This window comes from Oncorhynchus clarkii, chromosome 18 (assembly GCF_045791955.1).
Source record: "Oncorhynchus clarkii lewisi isolate Uvic-CL-2024 chromosome 18, UVic_Ocla_1.0, whole genome shotgun sequence".
In the NCBI taxonomy this organism is placed as follows: domain Eukaryota; kingdom Metazoa; phylum Chordata; class Actinopteri; order Salmoniformes; family Salmonidae; genus Oncorhynchus; species Oncorhynchus clarkii.
The window spans coordinates 19,905,503-19,928,769 of record NC_092164.1 but is presented as its reverse complement, the minus strand read 5'-3'; the positions used below and the strand labels follow the sequence as shown (position 1 = coordinate 19,928,769).

Here is a 23,267-nt window from a genome sequence, read left to right as displayed (position 1 = left end):
CTCCCTATCTCTCTCCACCCCTCTCACTTTCGTAAAGGGGTGAAGACCAGGGGGACGGATGGCTCCTTTCTTCTCCGCGGAGGATGTGTGAGTGCTGGGATTTGTGATTTGAGTCCCTCCTCCTTTCCTTCCCTTCCCTCCCTCTCTCACTCCTCCATCCCCCCTCCTTTTCTTCATCACCTCCCTCTCCTTCTTTGCTTTTATTCTCCATATAGCTCTGGACCGGCACAATCTTTCAGTTGAGCTGAGATGGAGACCACCCAGAGAGGGCTCAGCGTTGCCCACCACGGCCAGGAGGAGAGCGGGATAAAGCGGACTGGCTAGTCAGAGGGGGGTCCTTCACTGGCCCACCCTATACCCTCTCAAGGGCTTTACTCTGGATAGGCAGGACAGGTCTTAAGGCTTTGCGCTTTCAGCAAGGAATGACACTTCTGCTTGTTGGATTTCTCCAATGTTTTGGCACCTTTACTTACTGAATCCTAATTATGGTGAAAATGTGGTTATCCCTACTCTGGATTTGAATCTGGATCTAATCGCCATCTGGAGTGCCTGAGTTTTTACAGCCGTAACTCAAACGCATGGACGTCTTTGGTTTCGCGAAGATGGCAAAGCTGTCAGGGTGAGTGTGTGTACTGTACTGGGACAACGGAAACTAAGCGGGCACGCGGGGAGGGGTTGAGGGTGGCGGAGGTTGTCTCTGCATAGGAACAAGGAGTGTGTGACCAATGAGCGAGCAGTCTGTTGTGCCTGGGAGCCGAGTGTGGATTGCAACACGAGCAGTGATTCAGGACTCAGGCCACGGCTTTGTGGCTGATCCAAAAAGTTCTGAGAGAGAGAGCTGAGCGACTGTGTTTGGCCAGAGAGTTAGATAAGTTGCAAGAGAGTTTGACATAGAGAGTGTGAGAGAGTAAGATAAAGACTAAGGGGAAGGGAAGGTGTGTGAACTAGAGAAGAGTCATAATTTATGTGAGTGAGAAAGGACAGAAAGCAGACATGGAGATGATGTACCAGAGAGCTACAGAGGGAGGAGGAAAGGAAGAACAGAGTAACATCAAGATAAAGCAAGGTAAGTAAAGTGACCAGAAGCAGAAAGAGGAGAAGGCCCAACAGGGAATGTGAAAAGGATAGTGAGGGTTGGTGAGATACGGAGGAGGAACGGAGGGAGAGAGAGACAGAGAGAGAATAAACTCACTATCAATGAGAATTGAATTGAAACAGGAGGTTCCATAAGTAGAATGTTGTTGTAATGATGAATAGCTCAGAACACAATTCTTCCTGATCTCTGTGACTTTACACTCCAGTCACCCTGCTTCTAGTCCACACACACACACACACACACACACACACACACACACACACACACACACACACACACAGTGCCTGTAGCACAATCACACACGCACACACATGCAAACAGAGCCTGTAGCACACACAAACACTGAAACACAATCACACACACAGACGTTGGGATGATCCCTCCCCTTGAGTGGGGTCGCAACACTAAACCCACTAAACATGGCTCAAAACAAATCTTTTAAACCTCAGCACACAGAGAGAGGTCTACAGCTGGAATGAATCATTCTCTCTCTTGTAAAGTAGTGGGAGTGTGCGGCGTAGCTCGGCACCTAAAGTTTGTAGAGGCCCGGGATCTTCTGGGTTCCTTCGAGGGATTACTTTAAGAGAGATTAGGCAGCTCATTGGAACTAGTTGGGGCTGTTATTGGCTGAAAAAGTTTCAAACGGGAGTCATCGATGCTTATTGATGTCTCTGTATTGTTTCCAGGGGCACCACTTTCACTGGGGACGGGGGGCACATTCTGAAAATGCATTTCTGTTCCCCCCCAGTTTTATCATTGGAATGTGATTTTAAAAAAGCGATGCAACAGTGTGCTTTAGGACCATGAGGATGGCTCTGAGCAGTCGGGTAGAGACTGTTTGGAGTGTTTATCCGACTGGGGGGAATATATATACACTACCAGTCAAATTTTTGGACACACTTACTCATTCCAGGGTTTATCTTTATTTGTACTATTTTCTACATTGTAGAATAATAGTGAAGACATCAAAACTATGAAATAACACATGGAATCAAGTAGTAACTCAAAAAGTGTTAAACAAATGAAAATATATTTCACATTTGAGATTCTTCAAAGTAGCCACCCTTTGCCTTGATGACAGCTTTGCACACTCTTGGCATTCTCTCAACCAGCTTCAACTGGAATGCTTTTCCAACAGTCAAATCAAATACAATTTATTTATATAGCTCTTCGTACATCAGCTGATATCTCAAAGTGCTTTACAGAAACCCAGCCTAAAACCCCAAACAGCAAGCAATGCAGGTGTAGAAGCACGGTGGCTAGGAAAAACTCCCTAGAAAGGCCAAAACCTAGGAAGAAACCTAGAGAGGAACCAGGCTATGTGGGGTGGCCAGTCCTCTTCTGGCTGTGCCGGGTGGAGATTATAACAGAACATGGTCAAGATGTTCAAATGTTCATAAATGACCAGCATGGTCAAATAATAATAATCACAGGCAGAACAGTTGAAACTGGAGCAGCAGCACAGCCAGATGGATTGGGGACAGCAAGGAGTCATCATGTCAGGTAGTCCTGAGGCATGGTCCTAGGGCTCAGGTCCTCCAAGAGAGAGAAAGAAAGAGAGAAAGAGAGAATTAGAGAGAGTATACTTAAATTCACACAGGACACCAGATAGGACAGGAGAAGTACTCCAGATATAACAAACTGACCCTAGCCCCCCGACACATAAACCACTGCAGCATAAATACTGGAGGCTGAGACAGGAGGGGTCAGGAGACACTGTGGCCCCACCGATGACACCCCCGGACAGGTCCAAACAGGAAGGATATAACCCCACCCACTTTGCCAAAGCACAGCCCCCACACCACTAGAGGGTTATCTTCAACCACCAACTTACCATCCTGAGACAAGGCCGAGTATAGCCCACAAAGATCTCCGCCACGGCACAACCCAAAGGGAGGGCGCCAACCCAGACAGAAAGATCACATCAGTGACTCAACCCACTCAAGTGACGCACCCCTCCTAGGGACGGTATGAAAGAGCCCCAGTAAGCCAGTGACTCAGCCCCTGTAATAGGGTTAGAGGCAGAGAATCCCAGTGGAAAGAGGGGAACCGGCCAGGCAGAGACAGCAAGGGCGGTTCGTTGCTCCAGAGCCTTTCCGTTCACCTTCACACTCCTGGGCCAGACTACACTCAATCATAGGACCCACTGAAGAGATGCGTCTTCGGTAAAGACTTAAAGGTTGAGACTGAGTTTGCGTCTCTCACATGGGTAGGCAGACCATTCCATAAAAATGGAGCTCTATAGGAGAAAGCCCTGCCTCCAGCTGTTTGCTTATAAATTCTAGGGACAATTAGGAGGCCTGCGTCTTGTGACCGTAGCGTACGTGTAGGTATGTACGGCAGGACCAAATCAGAGAGATAGGTAGGAGCAAGCCCATGTAATGCTTTGTAGGTTAGCAGTAAAACCTTGAAATCAGCCCTTGCCTTGACAGTCTTGAGGGAGTTCCAACAAATGATGAGCCCTTTTTGGCTGCTTTTCCTTAACTCTGTGGTCCAACTCATCCCAAACCATATCAATTGGGTTGAGGTCAGGGATTGTGGAGGCCAAATAATCTGATGCAGTACCATCACTCTCCTTCTTGGTCAAATAACCCTTACACAGCCTGGAGGTGTGTTGGGTCATTGTTCTGTTAAAAAACAAATGATAGTCCCACTAAGTGCAAACCATACGGGATGGCGTATCGCTGCAGAATGCTGTGGTAGCCATGCTGGTTAAGTCTACCTTGAATTCTAAGGTCAGGTTTTACTGGTTCCATCGATAAAAGATCACAACGATAATTTCCAGTTTTACCGCCACAGTCGACCGTTGAGTTATTCTATGAATCTGCTGTTTCTCAGAGCAAGGTGCAAGCAGCGTCACACATATGTTTGAATATAGAAATCAGAGAGGCAGCCAGCTGGGAGAAACCAATCGGTCAGCACAGGCAGACCAGCCTGAACGGGCTCTCCATGCAACCCTTAAAGTTGCACGATTTTCTTGATTTGAGTCGCAATAATCCTCCCAAGGGATTTTGACGGGTGATCACCACGGCACACATGACCCCCGCTTCATTCAACTGGATGAAATCGCTGCAGCATGTCTCCCTCTGTCCGTGTGTCTTTCAGTCAGTCCGTCAGAGGAAAGCGAGAGAGAGAAAGGAAGGACAAACAAGAATAGAGGAACAAATAAATACACAACAGGGATCCACAATGCGTTGTATTATGAAAGAAAAGATTGAGGGATATTAAGTGGAGGTTGTTGCTCGTGGAGCTCTGAGTCGGGACACTGTAAAGACACCCACATGTTGTGTGGGTAGTTAGTGTTGATTATGTAGAGTCTACGTAAGGGATAATCAACGTGGAGCTATGAGTTCTATGGAAAATAATGAACGACGTCAAAGATCTTTTGTAACTAAACCAAGATAGACCACAGCTTGTCGTTTCCAATGTGAACAAATTAATCATAGTGGGCAGAGCCTAGCACGCGCTAGCGATATGCTAATGACACGTTCTAGTATACATCTGCATATTTCCGTTAGGGAACGCCTACTCTGTGAAGTGTGTGTGTGCAATAACGCAATTTGCCTTTGCACTCATTCTAAACAGTGCATTTATTTGTTTTACTTTTGCAAAGGGTAAAGTCCACTCTGTTCATAACAAATTCTAGTTTTGGGAACAGAAAAATGTATTTAGATCAAATGTTTAATTGATGCGAACATTTACAGAATGTCTGCCAATATCCATCTCGTTCCATCTTCTCCCACTGCCCGCCAGTGGGCTTCCTCTCACTACTATGCTTGGTAGTGGGTGGAAACGCCACCTGGATGCTTCCCATTTGTACATCCAGGGAAATATTGTTCTCTTTGTTCTATCTGTGACAATGTGGAAGGTGTATCCTTCCATGGAGTTAGATTATTATATTATTCTTCCAGAGAACACAGAGCTCTGAGTTGATTATCCATTTTATACCGTTGCTATAATTGAACACAATTGTCACTAGAAACATGTTAATTTTCAGGTAGAAATGTGTTCAACATCCACTAAAGTAGCTAGCAAGTTAGCAAGTTAGCTATAGTTGTTGCCGTGGTTTAGCTAACCAAACCATCAGTCCTAGCTTCCTATTATGAAAATCAAATTCAACAGTACCAATAAAGTTTTCAATTCGATTTTGCTTTAAAAAGCAGCTCAAACCCAATATGTAAGAATGAACTATAGCCACTGAATTCTACCTTGTGTTACAGGAAATTAGAAAACGGGTGGGTCTAAATCTGAATGCTGATTGGTTAAAACCGCATTCAAGCCGGCGTCTATTCCACAAGTTACCACTGGCTAAATCTATGATGTTAAAATGCCCAGCCAAGCAATTTATAAACTGGATTTCCACTATAAAAAACATCTACACATTATCTCACATTTCTTTTAGACTAATATTTAGTTTTAAACAGCGGAGATTTGAATAAACCTTGCTGTCTGTCTCTCCGACATTTGCAACATTGTTTCAATATTCAAATTCGATCTCCAGCTGTCCCATAGTAATGAACGTGTTGGGAGTCGGGACAAGACAGACAGGCTCAATGTTTCTCAGCCAGTCGACATCATGAATCAGCTGGCATTGCTTTTATGGATTTATACAAAGAAATGTTAATTGAAAAAAGGTCAAACGAAAAACAAAGTGCAGCTAGTTTGCAGTCTTTCCAGTGTCAGTTTGAAGTGATTGTGTTAGTTGTGTTGTTGGCTAGCTCCTCTGAACAATAGTGTCCCTACGAGAGAGCACATTTTCTATGCCAGGCGAAATCGCGCCTCATTAGCTCATTGTTATGCATGTATCCAAATAAATGTCAATACAAAACTGCTTAAACAAATGCTAATGTAGCTACTATTGTTATTCTGGCTGCACTGTTGATGTAATTCGCTAGCTAGCAAGCAAGGGATAAGAAAGTTGCCAGCCAGTATGTCCATAGATACAGAAAAAAAACTGAATGACTGGGTCGTGTCTCTGGCAACCGAACCGATAGAACGAACAACCATCCGGCTTGGATAGCAACCCTAGATTTGTATCGGGACTATATCGTGTCGAAAGATGAAATAGTATGAATAAATTAATAAAAATAATGTTTTCAATTAAAATATGTCAATCAATATTTGAATCTGGTGGTAACCCATTGTATAAAAGTGATAATGCCCTTGAAGATTGTTTGGAGGACATATTGGCACGGTTTACTGGCCCTCGACGGCTTCTCAGGCATTATCATTTAAATAACGCACGCTCTAGAAAGCCTATTCAAGCCAATAAGAAATGTAATTATCTGTTCCATTGTTGTTGTTTTTTTGCCTTTGCCAAAAAAACAAGAAGGAAACTCATCATCAAGCTTTGATTATTTGAATCAGCTGTGTAGTGCTAGGGCAAAAACCAAAACGTGTACCGAAACCCTGGTGTAAGTTATATGTTTGTAAGAAGATACTTGCAATAGAAAATGGCTACTGGGCTTTTGGGGGTTTTCGCAATATGTTGAAATTAAGGTATTGTAATTATCTGTTCAATTGTTGTTGTTTTTTCCTTTGCCAAGCAACAAGAAGGAAACTCATGTTTGAATCTCCCACCCACCTTCCGGTGATGTAGAGCAACAGCCTTCTCTGACAAATCATGATCTCGTGGGGGTGGAGCTCCAACGCATTGATTGAAACTAGAAAGTAATCTTCAGCCAGGAAATTAAGTCCACTGTATGGAACCAATCAGTTTGCTTGTTTTTGTTTTTAACGGAAGCAAAATTAGTCACGGCAGAAGCCACCAAGTCTTAAACCTCTTGTCAGATGTGGTGTCGAAGAGACAAATACAGCAGAGGAAGAGACTACTTTTTGAAAACAATAGCTTGTATAGACAGAGGATTAATCATACAGTAGCATTTCTATCTTCTGGTTACACTGAAGAGACCAAGCACATCCTTTCGTCTCATCTTCCCTCCTCTCCTCCATTTATCACCAGCTTCCCCCAGATCAATTATGGAAATAAAGAAAAGCAAACAACCTTTTTTTTTGCTTTGAATTTCATTTCTAGCTCACGCTGCTCTGGCAGGAAAATAAATGAGCTTTCGGGGAGAGTGCGCTGGCTAACCACTTACATGGTGATTCGCACCAAGCGAATGAACGGAACAGAACTGAACTTTGGGTCCCAAGTCCTCTGGTTACTTTTAGATGTTTGTCCATTTTGGTTTTTTTTTTAGGCCTTGTTTTGACAGCAGTTTGTGTCAAAGTAATTGTCCGATTTCTGGCTAAACTTAACATGCTCTTCGGGTAGTGCCTTTTAGCAGATGCTATTTCCAGCTGCTCTCTGTTTTACTTTCCATGCATTTGTGCAGTGGAGTGTGGAGGGGAGAATGCAGTGTTTATGCTCCTGAGCACTGATCAACTTAGAGTTATCCTGTTTGGAAAATGTAGAGTGTTTTTAATGTTGACCGTCACATTTCAATTGGGTGTTTTCCAATTAAGTGGGTGCTATCATTTTCTATGTTAGATTACAACCACAGCCTTCAGTTCTGAGGATATTCAGGTAGTGGCTTTTAATATAGAACTTGTTTTAGAGTACATAGAAAATGCCTCTCTGAGTGGTGGGCTAAAGTAAGATTTATAAATAGGCCTCTATGTTTGAAGAAAGACAGAATCACCTTTAAGGGACATTCGGCACTCTGTGCTCAACCAACCTGGCCTCATGGCAATTTGTAAGATTTAGTACGTACATTTCTTTCATCCGTTGAGTATGATACTGTATATTACATTAAGTTACTCTATGAATTAAATTAATTAAACACTATGATACATTGCTTTCCATCCGTTTAGAATGACATATTACGTTAAGTTACACTATGAATTAAATAGTGGTCGTACAATAGGATACGAATTCGAGAAATTACAGTATCATACGTCTTACCCGGTCATACAATATCATAGGAATTGGATGATGTAACGTATTATACATTTAGGGACATATGCTATTATACCTCTTTCTCTGAGACCAGGCTGCTTGTTGCGCTGTAACAACAAAGGAAAATTCAGAGGAGAATTTACATTGCTGGTAAGGAGAACTAACAACAAAAGTTAGGAGAATGTACGTAGCAGGTTAGGTGAATTAGGTTAAGGTTTGGGGAAGGGTTAGAATTTTTTTTACAGTTCCCCTCTAACAAGCAACCGTTGGTTTGCTAGACGATCCCTGTAATCCTATGAGCAGGCCTTAGAGGACTGGCCCAAACTTCCGTATCTCCTTTCCCATCCAAATAAAATATTGAAATATTGATAATTTATTTGACCGAGACGCACGACGACAGAAAGACTCATCAATCTCAGTTAGAGCATCCGAGAGAGCGAAACAGCGCCGCTCTGTCTCAGTATGCGTAGACCATGAATCTGATGCTTTCTGGACCAAAAGAGTGTGACATGTCATACTATTTCTGTCCAGACAGCATACATGGGCTACATATATAGAGGTGCTGTTTCGCTTGCTCGGATACTTTCTCTGGTGTTATAGTTTCAGCAGAGAGGAAGAAGCGAAGCGAGAGGGTTCACTCACAATCAGTCCCGTGTAAGACCAATGCGTTTCTATGGGAATAATATGCAGATCTAACCTTGTCGCCTGCCTTGTCGCCTTTGGGACAAAGACTCCCATTGTTAGGGCGGAGACATGAGCATCTCATCATTATATACAGATCTCTGGTTTCAGCCTCCTGCGAATTTTGAAAGGAAAGTTGGCGCATGCTCAGTGCACTGTTAGGATGCTGGATTGCCCTAAAGTAAATTGATGTTTTGCCAAAAGTATATATATATATATATATATATATATATATATATATATATATATATATATATATATATATATATATATATATATATTTTTTTTTTAACTAGGCAATTTACAATGACGGCCAACCCGCGGCCAAACCCTAACCTGGACGACGCTGAGCCAATTGTGAGCAGCCCTATGGGACTCCCAATCACGGCCGGATGTGATACTGCCTGGAATCGAACCAGGGTCTGTAGTGACGACTCTAGCACTGAGATGCAGTGCCTTAGACTCGGAAGCCCCATATTGTGACGACCCTCCCACTCTGTCTGCCGAATTCTCTCTTTGCGCTTGTTTTCCTTATTAGGATGTTGGTGGTCGTCAGCAAAATGGGACACACCGGTTCGTGACAATATCATTCCGCCAGTCTAAATAAAATCATTCAAAATACATCATATATTAGCTTCTTTTCTTTCTTCTTTAGCTTATTTTCTTTAAAAAAAAATAGCTGTGTTTGGGAAGTACTCAATTTGGGTAGTGCGCGTGACAATAGGTCTAGCTGATTGAGTCGCGGCTGTCAGTGAGAAGCGCCTAAAAGGTGTGAAGATCTTTTAAAATGTTTATATTAAAATGTTGCATCAAGAAGAAGGGGAGGGGTGTGTGGTGAAGATACTGTGCGTCCCTCTCCAGAATGCATGCATATTTGAGTGCCCATATGGCAATGTCTTATTTCTGATTGTCTTAACTCACCACATACTCCACACATTTTTTCTTCGCCTCACACAAGTCAACGAAGGCAGTTTTGTTTTAACATCCATTGGCGATTACGCTTCCTCAGTAGCTAAAAAATCTTTCGAACGCTCCCAGCCTCGATGTAAACAGAACGAATCAGTTGGACGGGCCTTTTGGTTTCAATATGCGGGCCAGTAATTTTTCACCGATAATCACCAAGCCTCGATGTGAAAGAGCAAAATATCATGATCTGATGATTCCATATATTCAGTCGAAACGTCATTAAAAAAAACTTGGCCTGGACCAGGAAACTCTGAGGGGCCGGAGTAGTCTATTTGATTCAAAATTGCAAATTCGCTAGTGACAGCTTCACAGAGTTATATGCTCTCATTTCTTTAGCCTCCAATTGATCACAGTGTATCAATGTGTCCATATGGCAGAGGCTAGTGTTCCCATAGTTTAATTTTAACTTTTAGATTTATATCATTTTACTTCAGATTTTTATGATTAACCACGTGACAATGATTTTTATAATCTAAAACGTTATTAATGAAAGTAAACTGTTTCACGAAAATGTGCACATAAAAAAGTTCATATCTCTCATTCAGATCGGTAGAAATTCTAGGTTAAATTGTGAGCTTTCCCAAACTTCTAACTCGGGAGCTGCCTACGGTCTTTATTATAACACCCATTAAAAAAAATGTGTGAATGCGCAAGCACGTGCACACACAGCAGTTTCGGTGAAAAATTACTGGCCAGCATATACAAACCAAAAGCTCGTTCAACTGATTCGTTCTGGCTTCGGGTCAGCGCGGACCAACCCCCCTACTTTCGTTTCTGTGACCATACAGTTCTTAATGTAACGTAACATATCATACATAATGGAGGTACACACATTTACGTAAAACAGTCTTTGCCTGTCCAGTGAGTCCAGTCTGGCTCAACAAACAGCTATAAAAAAAAAAAAGATTTATATTATTCATGTTTTTTATGCGATCCATTCAAATTGGTAATTTGCATCTCATTATCTTAGAGTTATTGTCTCATGCTCTAGTCTAGTGTGTCTCGGACCCGTTAGGTATAGGACTGCCCAGTCTAGCTTTTATCAGCTAATGATGTTAACTCACTCAGCGATTTGTTCTGCTCTAGGTAGTATCACCCACTCACCACATGGATTCACAGTCAAAGACAAGCTGGGAGAAAGAGACCAAGACATTAGTGGATGTCAACATGCAGGCAGGCACAAGCAAACACAGACAGACACACTAACACACACACACACACATATCCCCTGTCTCTTTGCTGAATAACAGTAGTGGAACAAGTACTCAATTGTCGTACTTAATACGAAATTATTCAAGTAAAAGTGAAAGTCACGCAGTAATATACTACTTGAGCCAAGTCTAAAAGTGTCTGGTTTTAAATGTGCTTAAGTACAGTGACGGGAAAACTCACTTGTCATGTTTATAAACTCAGCAAAAAAGAAACTGTTTTTCAAAGATAATTCATGAAAATCCCAAAACTTCACAGATCTTCATTGTAAAGGGTTTAAACATGAAAACTTGGGACACTAAAGAGGCCTTTCTACTGACTGAAAAACACCAAAAGAAAGATGCCCAAGGTCCCTGCTCATCTGCGTGAACATGCCTTAGGCATGCTGCAAAGAGGGATGAGGACTACAGATGTGGCCAGGGCAATAAATTGCAATGTCCATACTGTGAGACGCCTAAGACAGCGCTACAGGGAGACAGGACGGACAGCTGATCGCCCTCGCAGTGGAAGACCACGTGTAACAACACCTGCACAGGATCAGTACATCCCAACATCACACCTGCGGGACAGGTACAGGATGGCAACAGCAACTGCCCGAGTTACACCAGGAAAGCACAATCCCTCCATCAGTGCTCAGACTGTCCGCAATAGGCTGAGAGAGGCTGGACTGAGGGCTTGTAGACTTGTTGTAAGGCAGGTCCTCACCAGACATCACCGGCAACAACGTTGCCTATGGGCACAAATCCACCGTCGCTAGACTAGACTGGCAAAAAGTGGTCTTCACTGACAAGTCTTGGTTTTGTCTCACTAGGGGTGATGGTCAGATTCATGTTTATCGTCAAAGGAATGAGCTTTATACCGAGGCCTGTACACTGGAGCAGGCATTTGCAGGAAATTGCTCCCAAGGATGAACCAGACTTGTGGTCTACAAAAAAGTTGAGGTCTTGGCTGATTTCTTTTGGTTTTCCCATGATGTCAAGCAAAGAGGTATTGCATTTGAAGGTAGGCCTTGAAATATATCCACAGGTACACCTATTGACTCAAATGTCAATTAGCCTATCAGAAGCTGCTAAAGCCATGACAATTTTCTGGAATTTTCCAAGCTGTGTAAAGGCACAATCAACTTAGTGTATGTAAACTTCTGACCCACTGGAATTGAGATAGTGAAATAATCTGTCTGGTAACAATTGACTCCTACAGAAGAACAATGTGACAATTTGTCCATAACACTTTATTTTGTGTACCACAGTTCTCATGGTTGACAAATAATTCACCATACCCATATCTTCCAACAATACTTTCATTGCAGTTAATTTTTAGAATGTAGAACAGTTTCTCCAGTGATGTGTTTGTGGAAGAACAGTATGTGACATTTTGCATGACTCTAGTAAGATGTCTTTTAACACCTGTTTGAAGTACTTTCAAGTAGATGCCCTTCATGTAAATAACTTAAATGCAATATGTAGTTAACTCATTTGTATGGAGGTTCAGTTAAAGGTGGTCTAACTTTAGCACTGATGACTTTTCTTAAAAGTTGAGTCATGAAATCTTGGTCTCATTTAAAATGAAGCCCTCAATGTGAACATACCATAGAATAACTACAAAAATACAATTCAATTAAATTCATTCAATCAAAACTTGTAAATATCAAATATGGATCAATGTGATGTGCTAATATGCATGTCCATTATGCAGGTCTCTAAAGTCAATATTACAAAACCATTCTCTTTGCGTTTAACACTATGATCAGCAATTAAGTTTTGAATTGCGTTAAACTCATGCTAAAGGCAAGACATGTCCTTCTGTACTGAGGTGACGGCAGTAAATAAGTATTAACTGCTTAGAGTTAATGCTAAATGTGGTGACAGACGTACTGTATATTGTAATGAATAAAAAAAAAGGGAACCAAGATCAAATGAATACTCACATACTGTATGTGATGACTTAGTCGTTTTTAATTCATTCAGATTAAGGTTCAAATGATCACACAAAATAATGCAACAGAACACATTGTAAAACATTAAATCAAGTCAATATATTGTGCTGGTTCAAATCATACACAAATTGATTCACATAGAACACACCTACAATACATTTAATTTCTGACAATAGGGGTGACATGTCTTCTGAAATGTATTCAGATTCAACATACTATACAGGTTCATAAACTCACAGAAACGGTTCATTATGTAGCTTGGTTTAAACAAATGATTCACTCTGCAGTGATTTATAAAAAGAGCGTGCAGCAGCTGGCAAGTACTTGAGCATGGTCATCAGATCTTGGTACTTGTTTTTTTTGAAGGGCAGAGGACTCATATGCTCTAGGGTAGTGGCTTGCAAAATAGAGAGGTTGAGGTTAGGGGTGTACATCACCCCCTGTAGATCCACAGAAATGACATGGCAGTCAGCATTGGCTTTAGCCCACTCAGTCACTTTGAAGCCATGTGTAGGCCTTTTCGGTGGTGCAACTCACTTTCAACTGCAATCTTCATTTTTTCCCCTCTTCAGATGTTGCTGCTGACATCTTAGTGAAGGCGTCACAGTTGCTGCAGGTGTCACTCCTGGGTTGGCTGAAATTGAGACTGCTGTTTGAAAATGTCCTTAAAGACCCAGAATTTTGCAGATGTGGTATTCTTCTTTGTAGAGTCGGTACAGTCGCAACACATTCAGATCAGGGCTGAGGTATTCTGTGTACATCCCCCTTCATCCGAGAGTAGTGGTTCTGGGTTCTTGGGTGAGATCGAATGTGCTCCTTGATGCCCTCTTTTCACTGTAGCATGTATCCGATGTGGCCTGTAAGGAGACAACAAGATGTTAAACTACTATTCTCTCAATGGTCTAGGGACCTGCCTTAGAGTGCAACTGTCGCTATAACCGTGGTACAAATCCTGGTCACGCCATTGCAGTTTGTGGCCGGGGGTCCTGTAGGGCGGCGAGAATTAGGCCAGTGCCGTCCGGTGGGAGGGGGAAGGTAGTTGGCACTCAGTCCTCAATGCTACGGTTGTAGTTGGACAGCTTAGTTACCAACATTTTTATATTTGTTTCAGAATTTGCTATTCATCCATTCGATACTCTGTTTAGAGCACTGCAATAGTGAAATAATCCAGGCTGGAATCCATAGCGCATTACCTATTGCTATGCTACCCTCTTCCATCTACTAAAGGATACCTAGCCTCAGTAGCCTGATCTGGAGACCTTGCATCCTCACCTGCCTCAGCTTGAACTCCTAACTTTTCCTGAACAACCTGACCAAAACAATTACATTTCAATAAGCAGGTTCTTAAACGAGTACAGAGAAAACTGTTTGTAATTGATATTCATAGAGACATTAATTCATAAGACGGCTGTTGGTTAGCTGGAACACAGACATGAGTGACCATGCACACATTCAATCTCTGGCCTTCTTGCTGTACATGGTATTTGAAGGTTTGTTCCGGTCGTTTGTATCCTCAGGTTTACGTCTCCGTTTCACCTTATGCTACAATAAAAATTGACAAGGATAAATTCAGAATTTAATATACTGTAGCACATTCAGGGTATTGCTTGATCAGGACCTCCATCTTTCACACACTTCCAACCTATACACAGAATGACTTTGTATTGCACCATTGTGCAACACTGCACTTTTAGAGTTAACGTTAATGTACGTATCATTACTGTCAAAGTTAAACTATGCAAGTGTTCAATATAGCCATTATAATAATAGGCGTCGTCTTATTTCTAACCTGTTCTAAGCCGGAGATAATCAACGCTTGTTTCTCGTATGGGACAGTGTAGAAACTGTTGAAAAGATGCAGCTTGCGCTCATCAGTCAACTTTCCACCCTACTTTCTGCACGTCGTGGAACACGCTCTTCCCTGCAGGATACAGTGTAACGTTACATATCACTAGCTAGCTACTGTAGCCATGTCGAATCATCCGGTAGATGGAGAAAAACTGTTACCTCTATAAATCTACCAATAACATTTGTAACGATAATGTATAAAATAGCAGCCAACGAACTTCAGCTAATATGTTCTCTATAGTTACAAATTAGACAACCCAGAACACACATGTTAGTTACTGTACTCTATAGCTAGCTAGCTTGATATACGGTTCTTCCACATACCTCTTTTGACCCTTACGATTTGTATAGGGTTTTCCCGCAAGATCTTCCTTTGCCAGTCTTTCCATTCTTGTAGTTTTGTTTCTTTCCCACATTTCGGCGATTTTCATCAGCAACAGAAAAGTTGTGCGCTTGTCCGTCCATTCTGAGTGGTGCACAGAAAGGGTTATTCCACGAGAGCCTATCTTTAAATGATTTTTAGTTAGCGCGTGGAAAGCTTGTGAAACCAGTTCACTATATAAAAAGGGTGTCCAATAATGATTTTATGTATATCTTTTTTTTTGTCACATATGGTTCTTCGTCTGTAGAATTCAATTGTTGGAAAAATGACTTGTCATTGTCACTTTTGTTGTATGGAGGAGACCAAGGCGCAGCGTGGTAAGCGTACATCTTTATTTAACGAATGAACCGTGACTGAAATAAGAGTATTGCAGCCAGGCAACTAAACATAGAATAAGAACCCACAAATACCCTACACAAAATGGCTACCTAAATATGGTCCCCAATCAGAGACAACGATAGACAACTGCCTCTGATTGGGAACCAATTCAGGCCACCATAGACCTACATATACCTAGACTACAAAACACCATAGATATACAAAACACCCTAGACAATTCAAAAACTAACATACGCACCATAGTCACACCCTGACCTGACCAAAAATAATAAAGAAAAAAAAGATAACTAAGGCCAGGGCGTGACAGTCATGCACAAAGTAGATGTCCTAACCGACTTGCCAAAACTATAGTTTGTTAACAAGAAACTTGTAGAGTGGTTGAAATGACTCCAACCTAAGTGTATGTAAACTTCCGACTTCAACTGTATTTGTCATGTATTTAGTGATTCTTGTTCTGTGGAGTTTGTGCTCCAGTGTTTTGCTAATGCAGATGTTGCATTCATCTGTGTTTAACACTGGCGAACGTGATGCACCCCAACCCCACCACAAAATCTGTGTGTATGTCCTCAAGCTGCTACCATCAGCTGGGGCTTTGTCAACCAGAATCTGCACAGATCTCTTAATGATCGCTTAACAAGACTTGTGTTTCCTAATTGTTTAAGAAAGTCTAAGAACCCAATCTGGCAACCCGGAGCATTTATTAAAATGGGTGAATCTCAAAACAAGCTTTTATGAGCCCTTTAGAAGATCTAGGTCTACAGCATAGGACTACAATATTAGCGCTCCATTTTCCATATGTGTGGGATATGTTTCATCAGTTTTCATACTGAAATGAATCATAATATCCTAAGTGCCAGCCTGGCTATCATGCCAACTCCCTGTCACTCATTGGCATGCCAAACATGTTTGCACAAACAGGTCTGGGACCAGGGCTAGGCTAGAATCATACTGTCTGGAATGTGTTCTATTTAATCCCAACATCAGTTTGGGCAGAAAAGAGAACATTTACAAAAACATCTTGTTCTGCAACTCATAATATATCAATTAAGTAAACAATGTAATCTATACAAATCATGTCCACATTGTACTACTAACATTGTACAACACTTCCTTTGGCTGCATTTCCTTTCCAATGACTGGAACGAATTGCAAAAATCACTGAAGCTGGAGTCTTATATCTCCCTCTCTAACTTTAAGTATCAGCTGTAGCTTGCCGATCACTGCACCTGTACACAGACAATCTGTAAATAGCACACCCAACTACCTCATCCCCATATTGTTACTTATTCTCTTGCTCTTTTGCAGCCCAGTATCTCTACTTGTACATCATCATCTGCACATATATCACTCCAGTGTTAATGCTAAATTGTAATTATTTCGCCTCCATGGTCTATTTATTGCCTTACCTCCCTACTCTTCTACATTTGCACACACTGTACATATAATTTTCTATTGTGTTATTGACTGTACATTTTGTTTATGAGTAACTCTGTGTTGTTGTTTTTGTCGCACTGCTTTGCTTTATCTTGGTCAGGTCGCAGTTGTAAATGAGAACTTGTTCTCAACTGGCCTACCTGGTGAAATAAATCAAATTAAAATAAAATCATAGAAATGATCAGGTTATCTCAGGATTATCAGTACATTGAAGTGGGAGGAGAACAATAATGTGAGAAATAGCTGGATTAAATTATTTTCCATCAACAACAAAAAATGACAGCGATTATCTCTAATCTGTGGATTTGAAATATCCCTCTTGAATGACCTTTGTGTTATTCAGAATTGGCATGGCCGTTGCAAACTATCACAGATGCATGTGACCTAGCTCTATGAATCACTTTGTTAATGAGTGAGGTGTGTGTCAGCCGGCCAAATAAGGGGCCAAGTAATGGGCTATAATGCAATGTCATAACTTTATGTTAATGCTTTCTTTAAATGAAGGACGATACAGGTTGAAGTATTCAATGGACAGGTGCCTCTAGATTATAGGAAGTCAAGCCAAATACCCTAGTAGAATATTTCCTTTCCACATCATTCAGTACTCAAGGACACCCCTTAAAGAGGGCATTTGGCCCATTTGATCATTGTTTGAAGGACTAGGACAAACAATATAGAGAGAGCACTACTAAACACACACACCTGCCATAAGACTAAGGGCAAAGGATCAGCTCCCTAGGGAACCACACTTCAGAACATAATCTCAAAGGGTTCAGAGCCAGCCTTTGAGTCTTGAACTGAGTACGGATAGTCTCCCTCCCTCTGTGTGAGTGAGTCTTACTGGCTGGCTGGTGGAGCCAACTTAGGGTGTGCTGTTCTTACTGTTCTACTGCAGAGGGTCATGCTGTACTGTGCAGTGCTGTGGGCTGCCTGCCAGACCATGTGCCAGAGTTAAAACATCCACCCCCACTACTACCACCATTACCACCAGCAGGCTCTATGGCAGCCTCCTACAGCGTGCACACCCCCAGGACCCTCTCTCTCTCTCTCTTTGTGTTTCCTGCTACTGTCACTCAGGGACAGGAAGGAGGGCCATGGCTTTGTTTTGTTCTGTCTTTCATGTTCTTCTGATCTGTGCTCCCTTGAAGCGCAGTGTGATAGGTGTGGGGATGTCAAAACAGGTTATGTCATTTATAGTAAGATCAGAGCAATCAGCATCGATGGAGGTGTGTGTGTGTGTGTGCGTGCACGTGTGCAGTATACACGCACTTGACTTGATGTGACTGTAAACTACACGTAAACGAAGGAGTATCGTGGCGTCACCCAGAGAATGTAGCTGATAGCTGTAACTGTATCATTGCATTCGTTACTGAGTATCAAGACTGTTCATTTACCCAATTAACATACATCATTATATATAGCAGAGCCATGAATGAATAGCAATCAGATTAAGAGCATGGGGAAGCCTTTGGGAACCGTAGCCTAACATGGTCTGTGTGTGCCGGCAAGGAGGCCAAAAGGCTCAGGGGCTATGTGTGTGTGTGTGTGAGTGAGAGAGAGAGTCACTAAGTGACAGTGAAGAAAGAGATTTTGCAGGCTTTGTCATTCCAGCAACGTGTTTCTTGACCTTCCATTTTAGTAAATTGCTGCATCAAGGCGATTGCATTGAGTGCAGTTTCAGTAGGGTGGATGGATTGAGCACTAGTGCTGTCCATGGTGCTGAACAATTCAGGGCTACTGGTGGTGCTGAATGGAAACCTAAACCCCTTGTTTTACATTGTGGAACATCATGCTTTTCCCATACTCTAAAGCAATGAACTCTTAATGAATAGCAATTAACTCTGAGAAACAAAATCCCAATAAAACTGCAAGATTATCCACTTAAAATGCACATTTTTGACAACTCAAAAGCTTCCATACATTGCATTTTAACGACAGCTGCCTCTGCGAAACGCCTGCAGTTTTTATGTGGTCCTCAGCATTCCCTCGTCTAGGCCTATAGTGTATCCTCCCTGGACAAAATGTTCAGAGCAGAGCACGGGTTACATGAAACGTCGCTGTGAGAGCTGAAGCATGTTGTCATCTTCAGAAAGCTATGCTGTATTAATAGGGAGCACATTGAGGGCATCCTTTAAAGACATGGAGGGATGTTTCATTTATGACTCTCTGAAGCACCACAGACCGACATGGGAGGGGAGAGGAATCTCTAGTAGGCTGCTGGTGGTGGAAAAAAAAGTTAATGGGATGCCTTGAGTCACAACACTCGGATGGAGATGAAGTCAAGATCATAGATTGACAATGTGTAGAACTTGCATTGTACGTTGCCGACAGCGGCTATATCGGTGGGGCTATTTGTATCTCTAAGCCTGACTGATTTTATACCACATTCTGACCACATGACCTGTGAAGATGTACGCCGTCTAGGTAGAATTTAAAGTCCTCTCCATTCTGCCATGTCTATTTATACAGTTTGGAGCAGAGTGCAGAAGTGATAAAATGGCTCCTGGCAGAGTGTTTTAGTCATCCACAGGGAATGTTGTAGAACCACATAGGGACACACTGATGCTCTCTAGCCACTGCCTTTGTGTCTGTTTCTATCATTCATGGCAGGGAACCAAACCTCTACACACTTTAGATGGAAGATCCCCAGATAGAGGGAGAGTAGGTTGTTGGGGGAAAAAAGCCTTAAATACACTCAGGATCACTTTAGCCTTTGCTCTCTGCAACTGTAGAACTCTCGCCGAACAAGGGAGGCCTTTTAGCCAATAAATAATGAAAAACAGCTATATCGTGAAAATATGCTGTAAAGAAACACAACATAGAGTTTTCTCAAATGTTAATGTTTCCTGTCCCCAAAAGTGCTAATTTTGGTTCCTTAAGAGACCGAGGTCGAGACTCGTCTCAATTGTATGACTGAGGTGCTCTCTTGTCGTTGAATATTTCTATGCCCTCCATCCAGTCTTGGGGCGAAGGGGGTATTAGCCTAGTTATTCCTTCGAGTGTAAAAAGAGAGGCAGAGCCCGGGGAGGGAGATTGTAGCATCTCTTTTTGGCATTGTGCTAATGGAGACTAAAACATCATGGAAAAGCTATTAACTTGTGTGTGGCTGGCTGAATGTCTGGGTAGAGGTCTAGGTGGTGGGGGGAGAAAGAGAACAGGGTTTTAGCCAGGGCTCTCTACTCTCTCTCTCTCTCTCTCTCTCTCTCTCTCTCTCTCTCTCTCTAGCCTCTTTACCCCTGCTTGCTGGAGCATGGTGAGTGAGTATCCGTCCAAGCTGAACATACTGCTGTGTGGAGTGTGACGAAAGCCTGCTAGCACTAACGGCATGAGGTCTCCTCAGCCATCAGAGCTTGACAAGAATGCAATCCTCTGAACCAAGCACTAATTGCTCTGACGATCATAGCTGGCGGTGGTTCCACAGAATAGTCCACAACTAGATGGGTATTTGAGGATGGGAGCACTCGGGAAAAGGAAAATGGCTTTTGACACACTTCTTGCTTGAAGAATAGGACAATGCTGGACTCCATCCTCACGAAAACCTTTCTTCTCCAACAGAGATGGTTTTAGAATTGTTTTGGGGAAAGCTGGAGACTGTGCGTGGTCCTTTTCAAAGCACGTAGGTTAGACATAGCGAAGATATTTCGCTGAGCAATGCTTGCACAATGGGTAAACTGTCCAGAGACCAGAATACTTGTTACCTCCCAATGCTCATGCACACACACACTAACATGCACGCACACACGCATGCACACACACACACACACACACGCGCACAAACACACGCGCGCGTGCAAGCACACACACACACACATCCAGTGCAGGGAGATTGCTGATTGTGTAATTTGCCATTGTTTGTTTCAAGTGTTTTACGGACCTGATCAAAAGAAGGGGAAATCAATGGAAGTAAGGTGTAACCAAGCAATAGGATGTAAGACTTCATTCAGGAGGCTATGACCATCATACAACAGACTATGTGTCATCATGAGACTGGCTGTCATTCACAGCTAGGCATTAGGCTAGAAGCCCAGATCTTACAACAACTTTAGGAATTGACTCGATTCACCATCATTCTGTTCAGATAGGCCAAGAGATAATTGTTCTGTTTTTGAATTTGTTGCTAATTTTTAGTTCTTTGGGACCTTTTGGAGTTGAATCCGAATGATTGATTCAAAGCCTTGAGTGGTTCTGCTATCTCTTGAGGGGGGGGGGGGGGGGGGGGGGGGGTTGCAGCAAAAGCTTTTCAGAAAATACCAATTCTACCTCTGAAAGGGAAAGTGCTTTTCGATTTCCTTGAAAAGTGTTGCTACATGCCCACGTTTCATATTGATTACAGGCTTCATGGTTGAATGGTTGCTTTATTTATTCATGCAAAGTACAGCCGCTCTGTTTTATGATGATGATGATGATGATGTTGATCATTGAACTGATAATTTGAATATTTTATTATCATAGTCTTCTCCTCTTTTTAAATCCCTCCCACAACTTTTCCTTCCTGCAAAAACAATGAGCGTATTTGCACTGAGACAACAGGGTTCCCACATCAATACCCTTTCCCTTTCCCTTCCGTACATCAACTGTTTTTGAGGAACAGTCTCCCCCTTCTGCTCCCTGCTAGTCTATGACATCAGATCTCTAGTGGAATGGCATTTTTCATACACTCCCTCTCTTCCTCCTCTTCCTATAAATCCTCTTACTACACACACACACACACACACACACACACACACACACACAGTCAGTGGTGGATTTGTTTTGGCTCTGATGAGGAGGATTAGGAGATGAAGGCCTCAGCTCTGAATCCGCCACAGCAGTTTGATTTAGAGTTTAGACCAAAAGCCTCTTCAACACAATGAGACACACGCTGAGACACAAGCATGTCGACCGACTGCATGGCTGGCTCTCTGAAACCCAACCCCATGATGGGATAATGGGGGTGATATTGTCCCACTGATGGCTTAAGGATGATATTTTTTGAGGGCTATTTAAGTATCAGCTGATTTAAAATCCACGCTAAATTGTTTTCACTGGGGTTTTGTGTCCGTAAAGAAAGGCTACTGATAAAAACATGTTTTCTGATCTTGTCTTTATTGCTATGTTGCCTTAACACGTTGTACAGCAGACATCAATGCAGCGTGGAGGCTGGAAGGCTAAAGTGTGACCGAACACACTGTGACACATCAATCTGTGGGTGTTTGTCACCTACTGTGTGATCCTGACATGATGTCCTCCATGTTCCATCGTGCCCTGGCTTGGCGTTGTCGTTGCACTGTCACAACAATGTTATTTCTACCTCACGGTTTCAAAGTCAACTGGAGAGTGTTATTCTCGAGGCAAATCTTTTGTATGTGAAACAAAAATCAACAGATGGTGTCTATTGTATGTTCTGTATGATTTGGCCCTGTGAAGGGTTGAGAGTGGCAATGATACGTTTTGACTTGCATAGGCACACTCTATGCAAAAGCTTGTCCAAGCGAGGATGACAATTTTAGTGCTGTTGATACAAAACCAATTTCACGGATCTCTAGCATTAGTTTGAAGCCCGTTGTGCTTTGACGTCTCGATTGCGTCATTCATTTCATTTACAGTGAGCCGTCCGACGGTCGTCTCGGGGTTCTCTAACCGTCTCATGCCTTCACACTCTTGACACAATTTCGTGGCAGGACTTGGCTACAGCGGCTATGTAATGACCGTAGCAGCCAATTATGTAGATATCCAACTCGAAGGACCATGAAAAAAGAATGTCCCATAGTCCAGTAGTGGTTAGGCAGCGAGAAAGGTGCTGCTCAGAGCAACATCACAAATTAATAAGACATCCATACGGTTATCCTTATACCTCATTTTGCTCTGCTTCAGCCACAAGACCAAATCATCGGGCTGGCCTCCCCCCTCTGGATCCTGGGGCACCCTGCCGGGAACCCCCTATGGCTGGGATATGTGCTCTTCCAGGGACGGCCGAGACTACTTCAGCAAGTAAGTACCATCCTTCCCCAGGGGGGTGTACAACAACAGTGTCCAGGCCCAACCCCCAGTGTCCAGGCAAATCATTCTGCTTCTAGGCCGAATTCAAGTCCACCTATAATGCACAAACATTCTCAAACATTCTCATCACTTGTTTGCGCATTATAACACGTGACACACTGTTGCGCAGTGAGTGTGCCTTACAATATAATTAGTGAGTGTGATCACATACATTGTTTGATTAATAGTCCTGACATATACTTTAAATGATCCTCAAATAAAATTTCCCCCAACATGCTTCACAGGGCGTGACAAAGTGTGATTACTCAAAACGTCAGTTATGACTGGTGCTAGTGAGCGCGTATGCTGTAATGGAGGTTCCTAAGTATTATGAGCACTAGTGTGGTGTTTTTAAAGGTCAGTCGTTCCAATTTTGTCTGGAAATTCAAGACACGTCATGTTCTCCCGTGTTCTGTATCAACAGTATGCCAATGGAATACTGATTCCCCCCCCCCCACCT

At 42.5% G+C, this 23,267-nt stretch overlaps 1 protein-coding gene across 1 annotated transcript in view; it reads left to right on the top strand.

Annotated features, from left to right (window-relative positions):
* Positions 1–602: 602 nt before the first annotated feature.
* Positions 603–23,267, top strand: part of LOC139372270 (FERM and PDZ domain-containing protein 4-like) — a 39,583-nt gene continuing 16,918 nt past the window's right edge. The window contains 2 exon segments of the mRNA XM_071112027.1: positions 603–619; positions 22,643–22,759. Of these exon segments, the coding sequence (XP_070968128.1) occupies positions 603–619; positions 22,643–22,759 (134 nt within the window).